Below are 20083 nucleotides of genomic sequence, written 5' to 3'. Positions count from 1 at the left end.
TATTGCTGGTGCACGAGAGCGAGGTGACTTTATTGGAAATACCAGAGGCGCGCATTAATTCCCCGTACTATTTTACACAGAGAGGAAAGCAGCTGTATATATTTTTTTTTATTGGGATTTTTTATTAAGACTTGTGCAACCATTGGCTTCAGCTGCCGCCCTCGAAACTCTTGGACGGCGGAAAAGAGCAATAAAACAAAATATGAGATTGAAAAGAGATGAAAAGAGATGTAAATTTCACGTGTGATTTGCATTTGCAATAAAGTTGGCGAAAGCTTTCAACTATATTGAGAATGGAAAAATACGATTTTGATTATTCATAAAACAAGCCACAAGCAATTTTAGCAATAATTTGCAAAAGAGTTTAAATATTTATCTTATCAAGCTAAAATATGTATTGGAAATAAAAAAAAAAATTGGAAAATCAAAGGGTTGATAAAACGCCTGAGAAATTATTAATTTGAATTTTGCAAATGAATTTCGATTAAATTTGGCTTTTCCTATGAGTCGGTAAAAATCTATCGCGGATTAGCCTTATTTAAATTCAAACTCCATAATTAAATTTAACTTCTCACCTCTTTATGAGCAAATCAATTTTATTAGCATTTTTCTGCCTAGTTTTCCCAAATTTATATTTTGATAATTTTTTAATAATTATACAACAATTAAAGTAGCTCTACATTACATTTTACTTATTATGAGCTAAACAAACCGCAAATTATTTTATTTTGCCCTGTGGACTAAATGAGGATATTTTTGCACATATTTTATAATAAAATTCCCTTTGCGAAAAAATTTAATGGCTCTCTTTCTCGGTCTAATTTTCAAGTTCGTTTTCTCATAAAGAGATAAGATTCAGGCAAAAAATGTAGTTACGTTTCGCACGCTGCAAAATTTAACGATCAGAAGGCGGCGAAATTTTTTCCTCTTATAACGACCAAATGAAAATTTATCATCTTCGTCTGCAGAGTCGATTTTAGGGAAGCGCAACAACCGACGTTTACATTCCGCCTCGGTAATGACTAAATTTCAAAGGCTGCTCGAGAGATTTCGCAAGCAGAGAGGCGAAAATTACCATTTCGCAGAGAAGAGAAATCGACGGCGAAATAATTACTCTAGAGCTCGATGGAGCGAGCGACTGCTTTTGTTCCATTCATTTACCTCCGAAGAGCAGACGTACGCATGAATCTCGGCAACGCATTTCTTGCGAATCGACGTCGGTTTTCTCCGAGTGAATTCCTGTGAAAGGGAGCTTCGCCTTTAAAAAGCGCGCGCTGCGATGGGGGCAAAATAATCTGTCGGCCCAAATGACTCTTCGCCGCGTGAGGCCAAATAATATGTGTTCGGTCGGCCAGATAGAACATGCGGACTTTGTGACTCGCAAATGGACGGACACGCTGCGAAGTGGTCGTTTTGCACCGTGTTTGCCAACTCATCTCCCTTGGAAATTCGTGGACAGAGATAATAATTTCAGCTGGCAAACGACCATTCTCAGTTCTTCAAAGTAGACTTTGATATTACAGTTAGAATAATTAATTATAATTACTCTCGTCCTCGGCAAAACGTGTTTTGATAATATTTTGACATGCACTTCAACAAATAATTGATTATCTCCCTCAAAAGTGCGTAGAATGTCTATATAGTAAATTGAAAATAATTGGCATGAACAGAAATCATCGACGAGGGTTAATTTTTCTAGCATTTAATCAAAATTCTTTGACAAAATCCAATTTCCTTTCCTTTTTATAAGTTGGAATCTTTAATGCTCTGCTTTAATTTTTTTCCATTTATATCTATTGTTTCCATTTATTTAATATTATTTGAAAAGCATTCGTGGAAGAAAAAAACGAAAATAAAATATTTATCGTTTCTGAAAGACCCGAGAAGATTCAATGAGTTAAAATACGTGGATTTTTGCTGTCAATATAATGTAAAATGAACATTTAAAATAATTAATAACGCATTTAATCAAAATTAAAATAGAAGTTTAAATGTGCGTATTAATATTTTTAATTAAAAAAATAACATCTTTAAGACTGGCGCTTGTTCTAGAAAAGTGAAATGTGTTTAATAATTACAAGTTGAGCTTATTTTAAGACGCTTGTGTCTTTAGCTTGAACTGTGGCATTTCCACCCCCATAGGGCGTTAAACTTTTCCAATTTTCATAGCAATTTCCTGCCATTCCAATTCAACATTTTCTTTTATTCTTGCGGTGAATGAAAAGTGGAGGCAGAAAGAAACCTCCCCTCGGCGGTGCACACTTCAGAAGCGCACCCTCAGCAACAGACGCACCAAAAATATACACTTGATCCGCCCAAAAGAGACTAACATGCTTCTGGGTCAAAGGTATAGAGCGAGAAAAGCCGGTGGAAAAAAAGAGGGTAAATCTGCCACAATGGCAGGGGTTCCGTGTCGTCGATTCTCCAACGAGACTGAGCTGCTTCTTTTCTTGAGAGCGGCGAAAATGAAGCCGGTCTCCAATTTGCGCGAGGCGACAAAGCGGAACGGGATTGATTAGTGCCTAAAATAAACACTCGGTTTTGCCAGCGGCGACTGCCGCAAAATCCTTGTGTTTTTCCGGTGCGTTTTGATTGCCACTCGTCTCTCCGATTGAGCGTCCAAATCGGAGCGAGTTTAGCCTTTGAACTGATGAGTGCTTGTTTTTGCTCTCTGGGCATCGCTTTTTAGTATAGCCAGAGCAGGATCGACTGGCCGCATTCAAACGGCATAATTTTAGCTGTAATTGCGCAGGCCGCCAATCGATGTGCTCGCAAACTGCTGAACCAATTAAAAATTGCATGTAAAGAATATTTGACTGTTGTTTAAAATTTCCCCTTTTCGGCTCCAGCTCGGCAAGTAGATTTAATTTGGAAACACTTTTGCTTTCAAATTGAGTTTATGAGTTTTAGTAAGTTGTTTACTAGGGCTGGCTGCCAATTCTCTCTTCAATGTAATTTTTCCCCCAAATAATATTCGACTTGTTGTGAGAGAATAAACGAAATTGAAATTGAAATTGAATTGTCGATTTTTTTTAAAGAAATTGACGCTCGACGAGATGGTCATGGAAATGAAAAGATCAGACTTTTCCTCGTTGCAGAAATTTTTTCTATTTTTTTTCCCCCAAAAAGAAACTCCACTAGTTTCGATTACGGTCTGCGACCCTATTTCATGATCAAGACAAAAAATAAAAATAAAATCAGCAAAATTGGAAAAAAAAACACTCATTTGTTAATTTAAATATTTGAATTTTAATATTAAAATGTGGTGTTTTCTTTTTCAATTTTGCTGAGTTTTTTTCTTGCTCAAGAAAAAGGGTCGCAGACCGTGACTGAAACTGGTAGAATCGTTTTTTTTTTTCAATAAAAACAACTTTTCAATGAGCAAAAGCCCGATCTCTTCATTTCCATTATCTTCAATATGAGGGAGAATAAAAAATTAAATATATGTTTAACAATTATTTTATATGAATTTATCGTTTAAATTGTTTATTTGGCTGATGAATAATTTACTTATTTACACATGTATATATTTATTTGTTCTTTTTTCATCAGTAAGCATTGCATAGAAAAAATTACACTGAAAAAAACTGCAGAAAACTGTAGCATTTATTTTATAAAAAGACAAATAAATATAATTATAAAAATTTACAAAACAACTTTCCAATGTTTAGGGTGAGTGTTGATAATAATAAATAAATTGAATAAACCCGTTAAAAAAAATAAACTGTGCAGAATAAATTAGAATTTTAGAATTGCCTGTACAAAACGAAATTGTTGGAACTAGAGCAATTTGCCAAGCAATCAGTTTTTAAAACAAACAATGTCACATCCAGCACCATTCCACCGATAATCGGCTTTTTAGTTAGAACATTCGCGATTTGTCTCGCTTTATTTACTACCTGGAAAAACACAAATTGTTTGCCCACGCGTTTGCCCGGCGCGTATTTAGCTGACGCGCCGGTGAGCACAGAGCGTGAGCGGAACCGAAATTGCGAAGGTAATTGCCGTAAAATTACCCCGCTCTGGCCGGAACGTGTCGGCAAAAACACAGCGTCCGTGGCTCTAACGAAGTGCGAGATGCATTTCGACTCCCGGCGGGAATTGCAAGTTCTGTTGTGAGTGTCCTCTCGAGAAAAGTTAACGAGACGCTAACGAGAAATAAACACCGTCTTCGGATTATAATTAAGTCGTGCGAAATATTTCATCATCCTCTGACTCATTTTTTTCCCGAGCGTATAATTACTTCCTATGATATGCGTGTGTTTGCGTATCTTTATCACCCGCTTGCTCGCGAGAGAGAGAAAGAAAGAGAGACCAACCATCAAATTTCCATCCGAGCTTTTACGGCTGCACATTACGCCGCGTTACTTTTTGAACAGGCGCCGTCTTTATTAAATTTGCCCCGGCCTTGATGGTGTCTCATTATTTTCGCCTGGCAGAGCCAGAAAATCTGCCGAGAGGAAACAGCATGCAGAGTGAAATGGAGCGATGAATAATGCTGTGAATAATAAATAAATAAAATACGAAGGACGAGAAACGATAAAAAAGGCGTTTGGCTTAGCGGCTGCTGTGTTTCTCGGCGGTGACAATGACACCTTAACCTGATTGATAAGTTTATTTATGATGTCATTCAGACAGCCCAACAAGGTGTCTACCGTTTAACGATGCCTGTCGAGATCCCTCTGTGTTGACTTTGCAAATTGATATCACTGTTTGCCTTCGCACAGTTTGCACTTGATATGGTTTTCAATCATTGCCTATAGACAAAAGAGTATTGAAAAAATCGCAATTTTTGCGACACGAAAGTCAGACATCATAACATTGCAAGAATTTTATTCAAATTATTTTAAAGTGACATATTTTTATGCAAAAAATTAAACAATACATTAAATTTCAATTTTTGAAGATTAATTATTATATTTTTAAGATTATTGGTAAAATTATAGTTTAAAGAATTTTATTTCATTTTAAGTTTAATAAAGTGTAATTGTTTAAAATTTTATAAAGTTTAATAATTTTTATTTGTTTATTTAAATATTCAAACTTTGCTATATTAACTCACAAGCGGAATGCTTTACACGGAATAGTAAAATAGTAATATTTATACACAGTGGTGGTTCTTTAGAGTTTGCTCCTAATTTATCCTAATCTCAAATGAAATTTAGTTATTAAGAATATAATTCAAAAATTTTAATTTATGTACTCGAACGTAAAATTACAAAAATGTTTCAAATCTAATTATTCTGAATAATTCTTTAAAAATAAATATTGCCGGTAAAGACACTGAAGACCGCAATTTTTATATAAAAAAAAAAAAATAAATAAAAATATTAAGATATTATTTTGAGAATTACTAAAATAAAATTGCAATGCGAAGGTAATGTTGGGCAATATGCAAATTGTGGAAATGAAGAGATCGGGCTTTTCCTCGTTGCAGAAAAATTGTTTTTGTTCAAAAACAAACGGCTCTACCAGTTTCAGTCACGGTCTACCCTATTTCATGAGCACGAAAAATACAAAAAATCAGCAAAATTGAAAAACACCACATTTTAACATAATAATTAACCGAAACTGGTAGAGCCATTTGTGTTTTTTGGATAAAAACAATTTTTCCGCAACGAGGAAAAGCCCGATCTCTTCATTTCTATGATCATCTCCTCGAGTGTCAACTCCTTCAAACAAATATGCAGATTCACACATTTCTTGATTTCTATTATTTAAATAAGACGCCTACTTCAATTTTTCAACGTTCAATTAAAAAGATCTTTTGCAAAGTGTTCAATTCTTTCCAGAACCATCATGTTTGGAATTCTGAAATGCTAGAGCCTTATTCCTATTATGTGATATTTTAGATTTGAAATCGCATTAAAATTACTTTTAAACTGTAGTAAATCTGGATAAAAAAAAATTAATTGGCATCTGCTGTCAAATTCCAATTTTTTCACATGAATGTTTTAACAAAAAAAATTCCCTTTTGTTTGAAGAAATTGACATTCATGCTAACGTATTTCATGAGCAAACGCGCTGCTCGCCAAATAATACAAGAATGTTCTAGTATTTGTTAGTTTTAAAGTTTTGAATTGTTTTGTTAAAAAATGTGCTGATTTTTATTTCTTGCACATGATTGATTTTTGAATAAAAACAATCTTTTATAAATGAGGAAAAAGCCTTCCAAAAAATCCGTTTTCCAATCAACTTTTTATTTATCACCAGCAATGAATTTCCAGCACACATGCAGCTCGATTGAAAAGCAGGGGTTTTAATCCGACCGCTGACGCTGACCCTGTATCAGGCCCAATTTCGATCAAACGCGCGCGCGTGCCACTGGTTACCGGCCGTAATTAGACAAACAAGGGCTGGCGAAAAGCTGCAGCCGGTGTTGCAAACCAAACATTCTCGCAAAGGCTCTTTGTGCTGCACCCTGGGCCTAATCCTGGCTGGCTGACCGGCGACTTTGTGACCAACGGGAACACATACGTGTGTATAAAACCGCAAATTGGCTCGCTGATCATTTTCCCCAGAGGTTTCTCTCTCTCCCTCGTACCTCAATAACCATTTCCATTTCCTGCGCGTGCAACGACGACGGCCTCGGTGCACGTCGCTCTTTGTGTGCCGCCGCCGATTGATAGAAAAAAGCAGCCGCAGTCTCAGCACTTCGATTTGCTTTCGAAATGAGCCGCCGGCGTCTGGCGAAATTAATGCAGTCGGCCGACGCCGCCGAAATTTGGCATCCCCGCTCGCGCCTCTGGCGACGACGCCAGGCGGAAATTTAATCGACGGCACATCACGCCTGAAAAATACGTTATCGATTGAGTAAAAATATATTCGGGCCAGATTCAATTCACGATAGAAGGAAGAAGCGGGGAAAATGTAATTTTAAGTTTCCATCTAGAAACTAAGATTAAAGTAAATTGATGGATTTTTTTATATAAAATTTAAACTTTCATTTGACATCAACACATAATATCAAAACAAGTTCGTTATCCAATTATTGATTCATTAAGAAATTGCGCCTCTAATTGAAGTTATAATGGTTTAATATCAAAGCAAAAATAATTAACAATAGAGTTAACACAAAAAATTATAAAAAAATTATATTATTATTTAGTTATTAGTATACTTATTTTGAAATTTGAATTACTAATTTATTTGCGTTTAATTTTAAAATTAAGTATAAGATCAACAACTTGACACTCAAGGAGATGATCATGGAAATAATGAAGTCGGGCTTTTCCTCAATGTAAAAATTGTTTTATTAAAAAAAATATATATATATTTTACAACTAGGAAAAGTCAGATTTCTTCATATCTTTTATTATTATTTTAATTCTTTTCAGTGGATATTAAAAATTTTAGACAGCTTTTTATTAAAATTTCCCCAAACAGATGTTTTAGTTTCTATGTTTTTCACCTTTTAATTTCACGTGCTGAAAAATATGATGTGCACATTTTTTGTAGAGAAGAGAATAAACAATGAGCGAGAGAGAAAACAAGTGTGAGAAAAAGAGGCCGCAACCACCAAGGGGCCGTTTGCGCAAATTTTGAGTCTAAAAGCGAAACGCTGCACCAGCCTTTTTTTGCAGCGTTTCTGTTCTTAAATTTCAGCCCTTGCATGGATATTTCTAAATGAGCAACTCTCACCGCTATGATTCTCACCGCTATGATTTGCGCTAAAAATTTTTTCCTCAAAGGAACTTCGAGAGCGTGTGTGCGAGGCGCCCATTCAAGCCGTTTTGCCGCTTTGATGTCTTCGTCGTCGTCATCAAAAGAGACAATGGCTGCTGATTGAAATGGGCGGTATAGAGAGTCGTCGTAAAGGAACAAAGGAGTGATTTTAAACGCGAGTCGAGCTCGTTAAAGGTTCTCTCGCCTGCTTTGTTTTAAATCAATTGATTGATTTTTTTCCTTTGGTTTTAAAGACCATAATTTCTTCTTCAGTTGCTTTAAAATTTAAAAAATAATTAAAGAAGCAGTTTTGAAAGTAATCAAAATGTAGCATGGACTCTATCAATTTTATTAATAACTATTTTAATATTTCAATTTAGGCTTATTTAACAAATAAATTAATAAAATCCTAACTTTAAGTTGAAATAATGCTTAGAATTTTTTATTATGCTATAGTTTAAAAAATTATAGTTGAAAGACTAAAAGTATATCTTTCTGATCATCGAATTTATTTTATAATGTAAAAATAAAATAATATAAAAAAAACCGGCATTTTGATCTCGGAAGTTTTGGAAAAATTCTTGCTAGTGGTGGTGCCGTTTTGTCCTTTTTTCTTCAAATAATGGTTTCCAACAATTGAATGTCAAAAAATGTGATGTAACAATTTGCACAAATAAACAAGAATTTGAAAGTAAAAAACTGCTCTGAAAAACATTCAAAATTACTTCTTTTATTAAATATCATCATTATAAAGACACATTATTAAGGACTTCTTATTGATAAAGTCAAATCAAGTCTTTACATCAATGGTTTGTTAAATTTACAATAATTGCCAAATATTGCTTCTATTGCTGCAAAGACTTGATTTGACTATATCAATAAGGAGTCCTTAACAATAATGATAAAGTAAAATAGGTGGAAATTGATGAAAACTCCTTAAATTTTCATGAAAGTCGCATTATTTACAGTGAATTTTTTTTTTTTTTTTTTACAATTGCATCAGGTGATACCTTTTTCCCCATCACATTTTGTACATTTACAATTTGGATAACTTTCAGAACGATATTTGCATACATTAAAAGCGTGCGATTTTCACATTTTGGTTTCAGGTCGCAACTTGGAGCACGGCTTGAAGAAAGAGGGCTTCCAGCTTCACGTTCGGGAATTTGACGGCAGCGAAGACAATATCGATTATGCTGATCATCTGCAGGACGTCAGCATCTACGCACGAGGTGAGTAAGAGTGTGTGTGTGTGTGTGTGAGCGTCCAAGAAAGCTAATCTGCCGCGCCGGCTTAATGAAACTCCATCCGTCCTTTTGTCAGCGAGAAGAGCAGCAACAAGGGCGACAATCCGCCGCCGTTGTTGCTCTTCGGCGCGAGAGTTTTGGAGGAGATCTAATGACAATGGAAAAGCCGATTTTCCTCAAAGGCGTTCGTTTTTGCAGGCCTCTCTGGTGCTGCTAAAGTTACGATTAAAATTATTATTTGCAAATAACAATCCGTAGGGAGGCTGAATGAATTTTTGAACAATAAATGAAAATAATTTATCGTTTCATATTAATTTGTCAAAGTAAAAAGCAATTAATATTGATATATTTTTAATGTTAAAGATCCACTCCGATCATTTGTTTTGCTCTTTATTCTGAAAGATTGATAAATTTTGAGTATATCTTGTGAAAACACTATTTGAAAATTCCAAACCGTTGCGTCTCAATTAAAAGAAAACCTAAATACGAGTGATTCGCGCCAAAACGTGTGAGAATTGAGTAGCCAATCAGATCCATTAGTTTGTTCCAAAAACTTGGTCACATTGGCGCTGCGATCGCTGATTTTGCCAAGTTTTCTGCAGCGCCGCGGGGCATTAGTGGAAAAATCAGCGATCGCAGCGCCAATGTGACCAAATTCTGTAGTTTTTGGAACTAACTTATGGATCTGATTGGCTTCTCAATTCTCACACGTTTTTCGCGCGAATCTATCGGTATTTAGGGCTTCTTTTGATTGAGAGCAACGGTTTGGAATTTTCAAATAGTGTTTTCACAAGATATACTCGAAATTTAGCAATCTTTCAGAATAGAGAGCAATACACTTGACTGGAGAGGATCTTTAATTATTAAATAAGTTTTTATGTAAGTTAATCATAATAAATTATTTCTTAATTTTTTTAATATTAAAAAATATAATTTATGTATTTATTATTAAATAAATTTGTTTATTTCAATTAATTTGTTTATATACACAAATATTTTCAGTTAATATTTTTACTTTATGGCTCTATTTAAATCAAAAATTTAATTAATAAACTACCATTCTTAGCAAGAATCATTCATGATTCAAATTTCATGAAAATATTTTTTTGCGATCTAATTTTGGGATTCTGAGGTAATTCTAAATCTGATATTAATGTTAATATCGAATTGGAAGTTTCATTAAAAATTACACAAACTTCTACCTGCCTTACCTGATCTTCCTAGGTTGATTTACTCTCAACCAATTTTTATTTCAATGTATTCCACCGCGCAGCTGGATGTTGAAAAGTCGCAGAGAGGAAAAATTATTATTAGCCGGTGGTGAAACGCGCCTCATTATTTCGCGCGTCCTCTTTTCCTCGGCAAGCGAACGAGTGCCTTCATTACGGCGGTGAAGTCATGTGCGAGCACGAGCTGCCTGTCACTCGGCGGCGGCAGCGGCAGCGGCGAATTAACGTCATCTCTGGCTTGCTCCGTTCTCGGCCCCCATCAATGAGTGCTCGCCGCGATCAATGGAGCCGCCGATTGTGTGTGCGGAGAACGAGTGCAGCCGCCCTAATGAGCGCTGATTTAGATACGCGAATCAGCAAAACATGTCGTGAATAGCTTTGCTAATTAGTTTGTTTGCCAAGTCGTGTGTCTCACTTGAGCTTTCGAGTGAAAATCGATTCAACTGCGGAAATGCGCAGTTGAATGATCTGTTATGCAATCCGAGAATTTATAGTTCAAATTTTATGTTATGTTGAAATTAGTACTACAAAAATACACAATTTTGCAGAATTTTCAACAGGAGAGATTTATTTTGCCGCTTTTTTCTCCTAATTGAAATTTTAAATTATTATTGTTGTGTATTTGTCCAAATTGAAAACTGTTTATTTGAAAAGAAAGGAATCGTTGAAAAAAAACGGCATTATAAATACTGTTTTTGTAATAAATATTAATTCCCTATATTTTCTAGATTTCAAATTTCCTGGTGCAACTTTTCCAACGAAAATCTTATCTGCTCCAATTACCACTCCATTTTTTTTCCTTTTGCCTATACATTTGTTGTGAAACTTGAGAATCTCAAACTTTTCTCCTGTGCCGCCGTCGGTATTTGATTGCATCAAACGGTCGATCTGCGAAAGTTTTTTACTTTTCTTGTTACACGTCTCGCGCAACTGCGCGCTTCATTGATCACTCGGTGGCACTACGGCATTATGTTCTCTTCATTTCCAGTTGCAAACTTATCCGTCGGACTCTTTTTGCCTCCGGCGATGCCGACCAACAAGAGAAAAAGGGAAGACAATTTGTTCCTTCTCCATATCAGATTCCATTAGCTTCTATTTAATTAATAATTGCTCAAACAGCTCCAAGTCGTAAAGTTTCTCTTGCCCGCGACCGAGTTATTTATTTAATAATGATTTCCCAAGGCTCACTTTGCCGCCGAGTTGACGGTGCATTGCGGTGCAAGTGGGGCTGCTTGTGTATGCAACCTGCTGTTAGCGGCTGACGTGCGCGTTGCCTACCTGACACTCGCTGCAGGCGTTCTCTTCTAGTCTCTCTAACTAGCAAAGAGCTCTCTCGCCCGGTGATAAAACGGGACGGATACGCTCGTCATTTGCATTGTGCTGTCCGTTTGCCTGGAAAATTAATTTGCATTTCAATGTGGGAATTAAATTATTTCGCTCCAGAAACTCTGGTTTTTTTAATTTGAATTCATCACACTGGAAGCAGTTTCTTTGGTCGGTCAACAATATTCTCACGTTCGTTCATATTTGTTACTGAAATTTTGATGAATTTCTTTGTCTAGACAGAGAGCATTATTTCAATTTTCAAAAGGTTTTCTAGAATTTTGTATTTTAAGAAATAATTAATTATAATTTCAGAAATACCTTCATTGATAGAGTTTTTTTTTAAATATTTTAAAAAATTCTAAAGCCTACTTAAAAGGATATTTCTAATTCATTGCTTGAATTTTACCCAGTTTATTCAGCTCATAAAAGTAATTTCTTTTAAAACAATAGTTATGTTTACTTACTTTGATCTTCTCATTTAAAATTAATAAATAATCCTTTGTAAAAAGCGAAAGGCTAAAAATTCTTCAACACTTTCCCTCTTTGGCAAATTTAATTTATAAACCCTAAACTCTTGAAAGGCACAACTTTCTTCCCCCGACAATTCCCACGTTTCTGTGCAAACAAAGCTATCTTAATGAAATTCAAAACGGGGGAAGAAAGATTGCCGTCGGATTAAAATTCTGCTCTCGCCTTTCCAGTGATTATTCTCAGCGTCCGCGGCCCACTGACGAGGAACTTCCTGCTCGAGGCGTATTATCTCAACATGACGCGTGGAGATTGGGCGTTTCTGGACGTCGAACTCTTTGAGGTAGATTCGCTAGGCAAAGCGATACATGTTCTCGCAATTAACCGCACCACTGCTGATGAAAGCGCGTGGCTGCGGTTTTTGCGCCTTTTGACGATGAATATTCATGCGAGTGTCACGCAGAACTCGTACTGGGGCGACCACGGCTGGCACCGCAACGACACCAACGACACGCAGGCTCGTCAGGCGTACCAGTCGTTGCTGCGGGTTTCGCTTCTGCAGCCCAGGGACCCGAAATTCAAATCGTTCGCCGTCGATGTGCGACAGAACGCTGAGAGGGACTACAACTACACCTTACCTGAAAATGAGGAGGTATGAATATTAAATTTACGACTAAATTCAAGTTGCGAAATAATTTTTTGGCATTATTGAATTTTTATTTCACGTTGAATTCATATCATTGCACGAAAGTTTATAAAATTTCTTTTTTTCAAATTAATTATTTATTATTGATTGTCGCTTCAACTTTTGATAAATTATGGATTATATTTCTTTCATCCGAATTTCATCAATTTGCTAAGCAAAGAGTTGGACGTTCTGAGCTCAAATCATTTCAAATCTAGACTGAATATTGATTCTCTCTTTAATTAATCTCCTGAAAATTTAAAGAATTCCTTTAATGTCCCTAAAAACACGAATTTTTCTTTCAATAAATTTTTGAAACCCCATTTTTATCATTCTCAATTCATCAATCCGAATAAAAAATTTGCTACGTTTGGAGCTCAAATCATTTAAATACCAGAATCACTTTCTCTTCCTGAAAATTAAAAAAAAAAACCTAAATTTCCCTAAAAACACGAATTTTGATTTCAATAAACATTTCTTTCGTCCGCATTTTAACAATTCATTTGATTTTTTTTTTTAATTAAATATTGTTTGAAAAACAACGTCACATAGCATGTCTCTTGAGATTATCCGGTTGCTTTTTTTTCGAACCAACTCCATTAGTGTAGCTTCGCGTTCGTTTTTTCTATTTTCACACCGCAAGATTGCTATTTCTCGGGTGGCAAATTGAACCGCACGGCGACCTGTTCTAATTTGCTGCAGGTCAACTTTTTCATCGGAGCTTTTTACGACGGAGTCATCTTGCTCGGCATGTCCTTGAATGAGACGCTCACCGAAGGTGGCGAAATCGTCAAGAACGGTGTCAATATCACCAAGCGGATGTGGAACAGAAACTTTCCTGGCAAGTTCCAAACCCCTCTCATGTATTTTTCTCTCACGCCTCTTCAAAGTTGTTTGTTATTTTAAATATTTTCGCAATAACATAAAAAAAAATATTCAGGTTATTATTATTATTGTTGTTTATTTGTTCAAATTGTTACATCAAATTGCTTACAAACAAATTGTTGAAAAACCTTTATTTTGGAAATATTATATTCAAAGTTTAATTAAAATTGACGCTTTAGGTATAACGGGTCAAGTTCGAATCGACGAGAACGGTGATAGGGACGCAGACTATTCCCTGTACGACTTCAACCCGAAGCTGGGCAAGTTTGAAGAGGTAGGTAACCACACCGGAATAAACAAGACCTTCAAGCCTCGCTTCGGACGCAGCATCCACTGGCCCAACGGAAAACCGCCGCCTGACGAGCCCGAGTGCGGTTTCTTAGGCAAGGGGTGTCTCAGCCCGACAGGTAACAAGAAGCGCTATTCGAAAAATATTGAAACGATTTTGGCCCTTTTCGCCGTAGACGACGCTTACCCTAGTATTATTTTCTACGTGTCATTCGCACTGCTCGCATTCATCGTATCTGGAACTACCTTGGCGTGCATCACGTACAGGTTTGTTAATAATTCTTCATATAATCATGGCTGAAAAATTTGCAATCTTAAAAATTTCCCTACATTTCCCCACTTAATAATTTAAATGAATAGCGCGTATATTCCTTATCAATCTTAATTGTCACTTCCTTAATATGAGTTTGCAGATAAAATTTATATTTTTACATGAAAAGTTGGTAGAACAATAAAAAAGTCAGATAGTGACACAAAAACAAAAATATTAAATTGAGAGAAAGTAAATTTTTTTATTTAATAAAAAATCCAGAAAATAATTATATGTTTCATAAATTATATTTCTTTAATTTGGTGTTTAATTTAGACTGAAACTGTTTAATTCCAAAATGTATCAATATAATGCTAAATACAATCAGTGAACTCCAAACCCTTGTTGTAATCCCACGGTTTTAATCTTGTAAAAGGAGATTTGCGTCATTTTGTAAATTCTCAAAACCAGAATTCGGCATGCAAATCTCGCAATTGTGATTCCAGGCACGTGCGCGCCGCTGCCGATTTGAACAACATGTCGTGGCGGGTTCGTCCAGAGGACATCAAACCGGAGCCGTGCGCCTCGAGACAGGGCTTACAGTGGATGTCGGAGGTAAGGGTCTTTCTATACCTCTCGTGTGAGCTTCGGTGCCGATTTCCTTTTCTCTTTCTCTCTTTTGCTCTCGCACTCGCAGGGTCAAGTGGGCCTGGATTTGGTCGGATTAGGGGTGGCCGCCGGCGCCCGCGGCTCCGTCACTTCTTCGCATTCCCTCAACATCGGCCAACAAGCCTTCACCACCGTCGGCATTTTCAAGGTATTTGTCGTGATTCATCTTTGATTTAAAAATTCACATTCTGACTCATTCAATTTCCTGCTCAACTATTTGAACAAAATTTGCAAAATAAAATGGGCAATTATTAGATTTTATTTTAAACATTTCTTTAATATTTTGCAATATATATCAGAAGTAGAGAAATTTTTTAATTTTTATTTGATTTAAATAAATATCAATTATATAAATAATTTTATGAATTTATTTTGATTCCAACTTTGTGCAAATTTTAAAAAGAAAAAATTCAACTTTTAATCAGGGTACGCGAGTGGCCGTGAAGAAAGTTGCCCGCAAGAAAGTGGACGTCAACAAGAAGCTGCTGTGGGAGATCAAACAGGTGCGCGACGTGACTCATGAAAACACGGTGCGCTTCGTGGGCGCCTGCATTGACGCCTCGCCCGGGGTCGTGATCCTCACCGAGTACTGCCCCAAAGGCAGCCTCAAGGACGTGCTGGAGAACGAGGCGATCACTCTCGACTGGAACTTCAGGATGTCGCTCATCCACGATATGGTCAAGGCAAGTCAAATATTTCTTCATTTCTGACAAAAAATACATGCAATCTGTCAATTTTCTTCTTTTTCAATTCTAGCTTTATTTTTTAATTACATTCTCTTCATATTTATTTATTATGCCAAATTTTTACATCTCATTGTTTGTTGAAAACATTTTATTTGAAAAGAAAAGGAATTTTTGGAAAAAACGGCACCACCACAAGAATTTTGCTAAAAATTCTCCGAAACCTTTTTTCAACTTAATTATGATTTTTAAGCAAAATATTAATATTAAAAGTTTCAAATTTTTCAAGAAGAACACATTGTGGTCCAAAACAGTCCAAAAGTTACAAAACTTTTAGTTTGGGCTGTGTGGGAAATAATAAAAATAAAATTTTGTTGAATTTTCATCTTAAACATTTTGATGGAAAAGTCTGGAATTTTTTATAAAACTACGTTTTTAGAATTAAATTCTGTATGACAAATCAATATTATTCAAATATTCAGTCAAAAAACATTTTACCCTCACGGAATCTGCTCCAATATTGAATAATCAAAAAATCCTTTTTCTACTTTTCCAAAGTCATAAACTAGTCAGACGCCTTTTCTTGGAAAAATCTATTTCAAGCCCACGTAATTCGAGTCTCCTTTGTGCAGTTCTCGGAAAGTCCCAAGATTTTCTTTTGTGCCGTGATAATAACTCGAGCGACAACAGAACAAATAATCAAAAAATAAAAAGCCGTGCAATATAACGCGTCGGAAAGTGCGGCAGTCGGCACGTCATGAAAAGTGCGAAAAGTCTCATGGGGATCTGGAGATGAAAAATTCATCCCGCCTTTCTCTCTTTCTTTTCACGCTTTTGTGAGCAGTTATTTGAACGCGCATGTATAAATGCGTCGCAAAGACTGCTTTTGATACATTTCGAAACACAGAGAGACGCGCAATTCGTACAAAAGGTGTTTCGGGCGGAAGGGAAATTAACCCTTGGCCGAAGCGATCAAAAGAGCAAATCTGCATGGAGATGAAAACGAGATTGGACTTTTCGTTCCAGGGCATGTGCTACATTCACGGCAGCGAGCTCGGCGTCCATGGCAAACTGAGGTCAGCCAACTGCTTGATCGATGGTCGGTTTGTCCTCAAGATTTCCGACTTTGGCCTCCACACGCTGACGACGCCATCGGAGGTCGCCAGAGATGGCAACTTTTACACTAGTGAGTTTTTTTTCCATTCCAGCAATGCATAATGCATGTCAGCTTTTTCTCAACTCTGGCAATAAATCGAGAAAAAATCTTTTGTTTCTGATTATCAGTTTAAATGGAAAAAGTAAAAAATATCTGCTTAAACGATTTGAATAATAAAACATGAATATATAGGTTATTCAAAATAAATACATATTAATTTAGTTCTTGCTTCTTCTATTAATTTTTAAGTCGGATTGACAGTTTGATCTAGAGCATATATTTATTTACAACAAACTGTTTTTGTTTATTGTTTGCAGGTTATTTTTAATTTGCTTTTGGTGTATAATTAATTACAATTTAAAATAGTTGTAAAAATTTAAATTTAATTTGTAATTTTATACATTTATTTATATTATTGTTTGTTTTTTAAAATTTAAAACCATTTTAATTTATATTTAAAATTTATCAAATTGTTTATAAATTTATAATAATGATTTTTTCCTTCTGACTTTTATGTTTAAAACAGCGTAAAATTGCAATGAAATATTTATTTCAAAATTATTAAAATTATAATTTCGTGCTCACTGATGCATTTAACAAATCTTATTTAACAATAAATAACAGCATTCAATCAGATTATGCTTTAATCGTCTCTTGAAGGTAATGAAACATGTTCTCAGAAAGATTATTTATTCAGTATAAAATTGGTTTAAATTTGTTTATTTATTTTCATAGAAATGCGACTAACAAAATTATTGAACACGTCCGCGCTTTTATTTCGACTGAAAGTGTTGTTTTATAACACAAAATTTCTAGCTCCATCTCCCATTATTTCCAGAGCTGCTGTGGGTGGCGCCGGAACTGCTGCCGTTGACAATTGTCCCGGGCACCCCTGCGACCCAGAAGGGGGATGTCTACAGCTTCGCCATCATCCTCGAGGAAATAATCGTGCGCGGAGGCCCGTACGAAGCAGCATCGCAGTTCCTCGGTCCGCAAGGTAAATTAGATTAGGCGCCGGTCTCTTGAGCACCGCACTTCTGGCCCCTGTTTGCTTTGTAAGGAAGAAGAACGCGACGGTCTATCTCTGCGCGTAATGGATTTATGTGTGTCGAGGGACGTTCGCTCTCCATTCGCCCCTCAAAGTTACTGATCCAACTTTCTTGGTCGTTACTTAATTAATTTAAACTTTTGTCGATTATGTTTGTATAATGAAAAATAGCACGCTAAATGCTTTTTCAAAGCTAAAATGTTTACACTTGACACAGTTTTACTCAAACTATTACAAATTTAATATTTGTACAGTATTATTTTGAAATTTTATAAAAAAATTTATTCCTATTGTTTCAATCTACCGTTTTTTATCTTGTATTAAATTATTAGAACAAGAAATATTAAAATTTACATCTATCTCCATTTATAATGCAATTAAATTATCATAATTTTATTATAATTGCACATGGCTATTTTTTTCTTTGAAGAATAATTAACTCTTTTCAAAAATAATTTTTTTTATTTATCCATTTTCCAGTCAAGACATTAAAATGCACAGCATCTTACTTTAAGTCAATATACAAAAAAATAATTATGATAAAAAATATAAAAATTATTTATTAATTTTAATAAACAGCAATTATTTATTCATAAGAACAGAATTCATTGAATAGGAAAATGAAATCACTTTCAATTTAATTGTTTTATTTTTAGATGTCGTGGCTAGGGTGGCCGCCCGCGAAACACCTCCATTTAGGCCGGCGGTGGCCGCTAGAGACGGCCAAGAGGAGGATTTAAAAGAGCTTATGGAGAAGTGCTGGGCCGACATCCCAGACGAAAGGCCCAGTTTCGAGGCCATCAGGACCGTAATCCGCAGACTAATGAAGTGAGAAACTTTTAATTATCTCGTAATTAGCTTCTAAAAAACATCAAAACTTTTGGCAGTATAATTACTGCGTCTGCCTGTTCCTTTTTTGGTGGTTTGATAATTAAATCTTAATTAATCTCAGGGGACACTGCGAAAATCTCATGGACGACTTGTTGAGGCGCATGGAACAATACGCAACCAATTTGGAGGCGCTCGTCAGCGAAAAAACCGAGGCCCTCAGCCAGGAGAAAAGAAGATCAGAAGAGCTTTTGTACCAAGTCTTGCCCAGGCGAGTTTCTAATTATTTGAAAAGAGAAACTTCTTTTGCACGCAAAAGCCTCTTTATAAATATTTTCAAATTTGAATATTTTTATACACAGAAATAGAAAATCACAATTTTCCCTCGTTTCCTCTTCTCTGAAGTGTTGTATAAATTTTGCAGACAAGTTGCTGAACAACTCATGTCAGGTCAAGTGGTGCAACCTGAGCAGTTCGAGTGCGTTACCATTTATTTCAGTGACATTGTAGGCTTCACTTCACTCTGCGTCCACAGCACTCCAATGCAGGTCATTAATTTTATTTCTAGCCTATTTTAAATCCATTTAAAATAATTAAATTCATTCATTTTCCAGGTTGTTGGTTTCCTAAACGACCTCTATAGCACTTTCGACAAAATCATCGGCTACTACGATGTTTATAAAGTAAGGATTTTTTTAATTAAGTATTATAAAATATTTATTTAAATAAGTTGAAGTATTAAATTCTTTTCATCGTCAGGTGGAAACAATAGGTGACGCTTACATGGTTGTGTCGGGACTGCCAACGCGAAATGGGGACGCACACGCCAGAGAAGTGGCCCTTTTAGCCCTCGCCGTGCTGGACGCGGTTAAAAATTTTACAATTGCCCACAGACCGGATGCGCAGCTTGAAATCAGAATTGGAATTCACTCAGGTTTGAGATGAAGATTTCAAAAAATATGAAAGAAAATTATAAATTGCTTCTAAAGGGCCTGTGTGTGCTGGCGTTGTTGGACACAAAATGCCTCACTATTGTCTTTTCGGTGACACGGTGAACACTGCTTCACGGATGGAATCCAGCGGACTTGGTAAAATTCACCAAAATTCATTTCAAAATAAAACATGATTTTTCGCTCAATAGCTCTGCGCATTCACGTGAGCGACGCGACGAAGCAAATCCTCAGCCGATTCGGCACCTTCCAACTGGAGTTGAGGGGAGAAGTTGAGCTTAAGGGCAAGGGTCGGGTCACAACATACTGGCTTCTGGGCTGCACAGAGCCCGACCTCCGACGGCCCCCTGCGACGGACGAGTCTGTTTGTCACGGGTCAACCACAGCCGCTCCTGCTGACGGCGGATTAAATGCGTATCCTCTAGTTTTTATGGTAAGAAAAAAACTTAAAATGAAATGTCTGGCTAAATTATTCAATAGTTTACTGAAACGCTTGACAATTTGTAGGCCAAATTTAAATCAATCAAGGAAGAAATATTTATTTGAATTATTTCTGTCTTCTTAACTCGTACTAAAAGATTTTTGAAAAATTGAAACCGGCCGAACCTCGTTGCAAAGAAAAAATGAACCCGGTTTCAATTTTTCATGAAATCCACCTTGACTGTTACCATTCAATTTAAAAGATTTAAATTCATTATTGATCTGG

The 20083-nt window shown here is 36.0% G+C and overlaps 1 protein-coding gene across 6 annotated transcripts in view; it reads left to right on the top strand.

Annotated features, from left to right (window-relative positions):
* Window positions 1-20083, top strand: part of LOC132195103 (atrial natriuretic peptide receptor 1) — a 145608-nt gene that overhangs the window by 124426 nt on the left and 1099 nt on the right. For all 6 annotated transcript variants that reach the window (XM_059616852.1, XM_059616856.1, XM_059616857.1 and 3 more), the window contains 18 exons: window positions 8775-8897; window positions 12169-12278; window positions 12399-12587; window positions 13323-13461; window positions 13685-13912; window positions 13970-14060; window positions 14550-14658; window positions 14741-14860; window positions 15138-15395; window positions 16422-16581; window positions 17390-17548; window positions 18256-18427; window positions 18552-18698; window positions 18852-18975; window positions 19042-19110; window positions 19187-19361; window positions 19417-19515; window positions 19569-19810. In XM_059616852.1, the coding sequence (XP_059472835.1) occupies window positions 8775-8897; window positions 12169-12278; window positions 12399-12587; window positions 13323-13461; window positions 13685-13912; window positions 13970-14060; window positions 14550-14658; window positions 14741-14860; window positions 15138-15395; window positions 16422-16581; window positions 17390-17548; window positions 18256-18427; window positions 18552-18698; window positions 18852-18975; window positions 19042-19110; window positions 19187-19361; window positions 19417-19515; window positions 19569-19810 (2714 nt within the window). The remainder of the gene's footprint in view (window positions 1-8774; window positions 8898-12168; window positions 12279-12398; window positions 12588-13322; window positions 13462-13684; window positions 13913-13969; window positions 14061-14549; window positions 14659-14740; window positions 14861-15137; window positions 15396-16421; window positions 16582-17389; window positions 17549-18255; window positions 18428-18551; window positions 18699-18851; window positions 18976-19041; window positions 19111-19186; window positions 19362-19416; window positions 19516-19568; window positions 19811-20083) is intronic.

This window comes from Neocloeon triangulifer, unplaced genomic scaffold (assembly GCF_031216515.1).
Source record: "Neocloeon triangulifer isolate White Clay Creek 2 clone unplaced genomic scaffold, ASM3121651v1 ptg000009l, whole genome shotgun sequence".
Lineage (NCBI taxonomy): Eukaryota > Metazoa > Arthropoda > Insecta > Ephemeroptera > Baetidae > Neocloeon > Neocloeon triangulifer.
The sequence above is the reverse complement of the archived record's forward strand: the minus strand, read 5'-3'. Positions and strand labels throughout refer to the sequence as shown.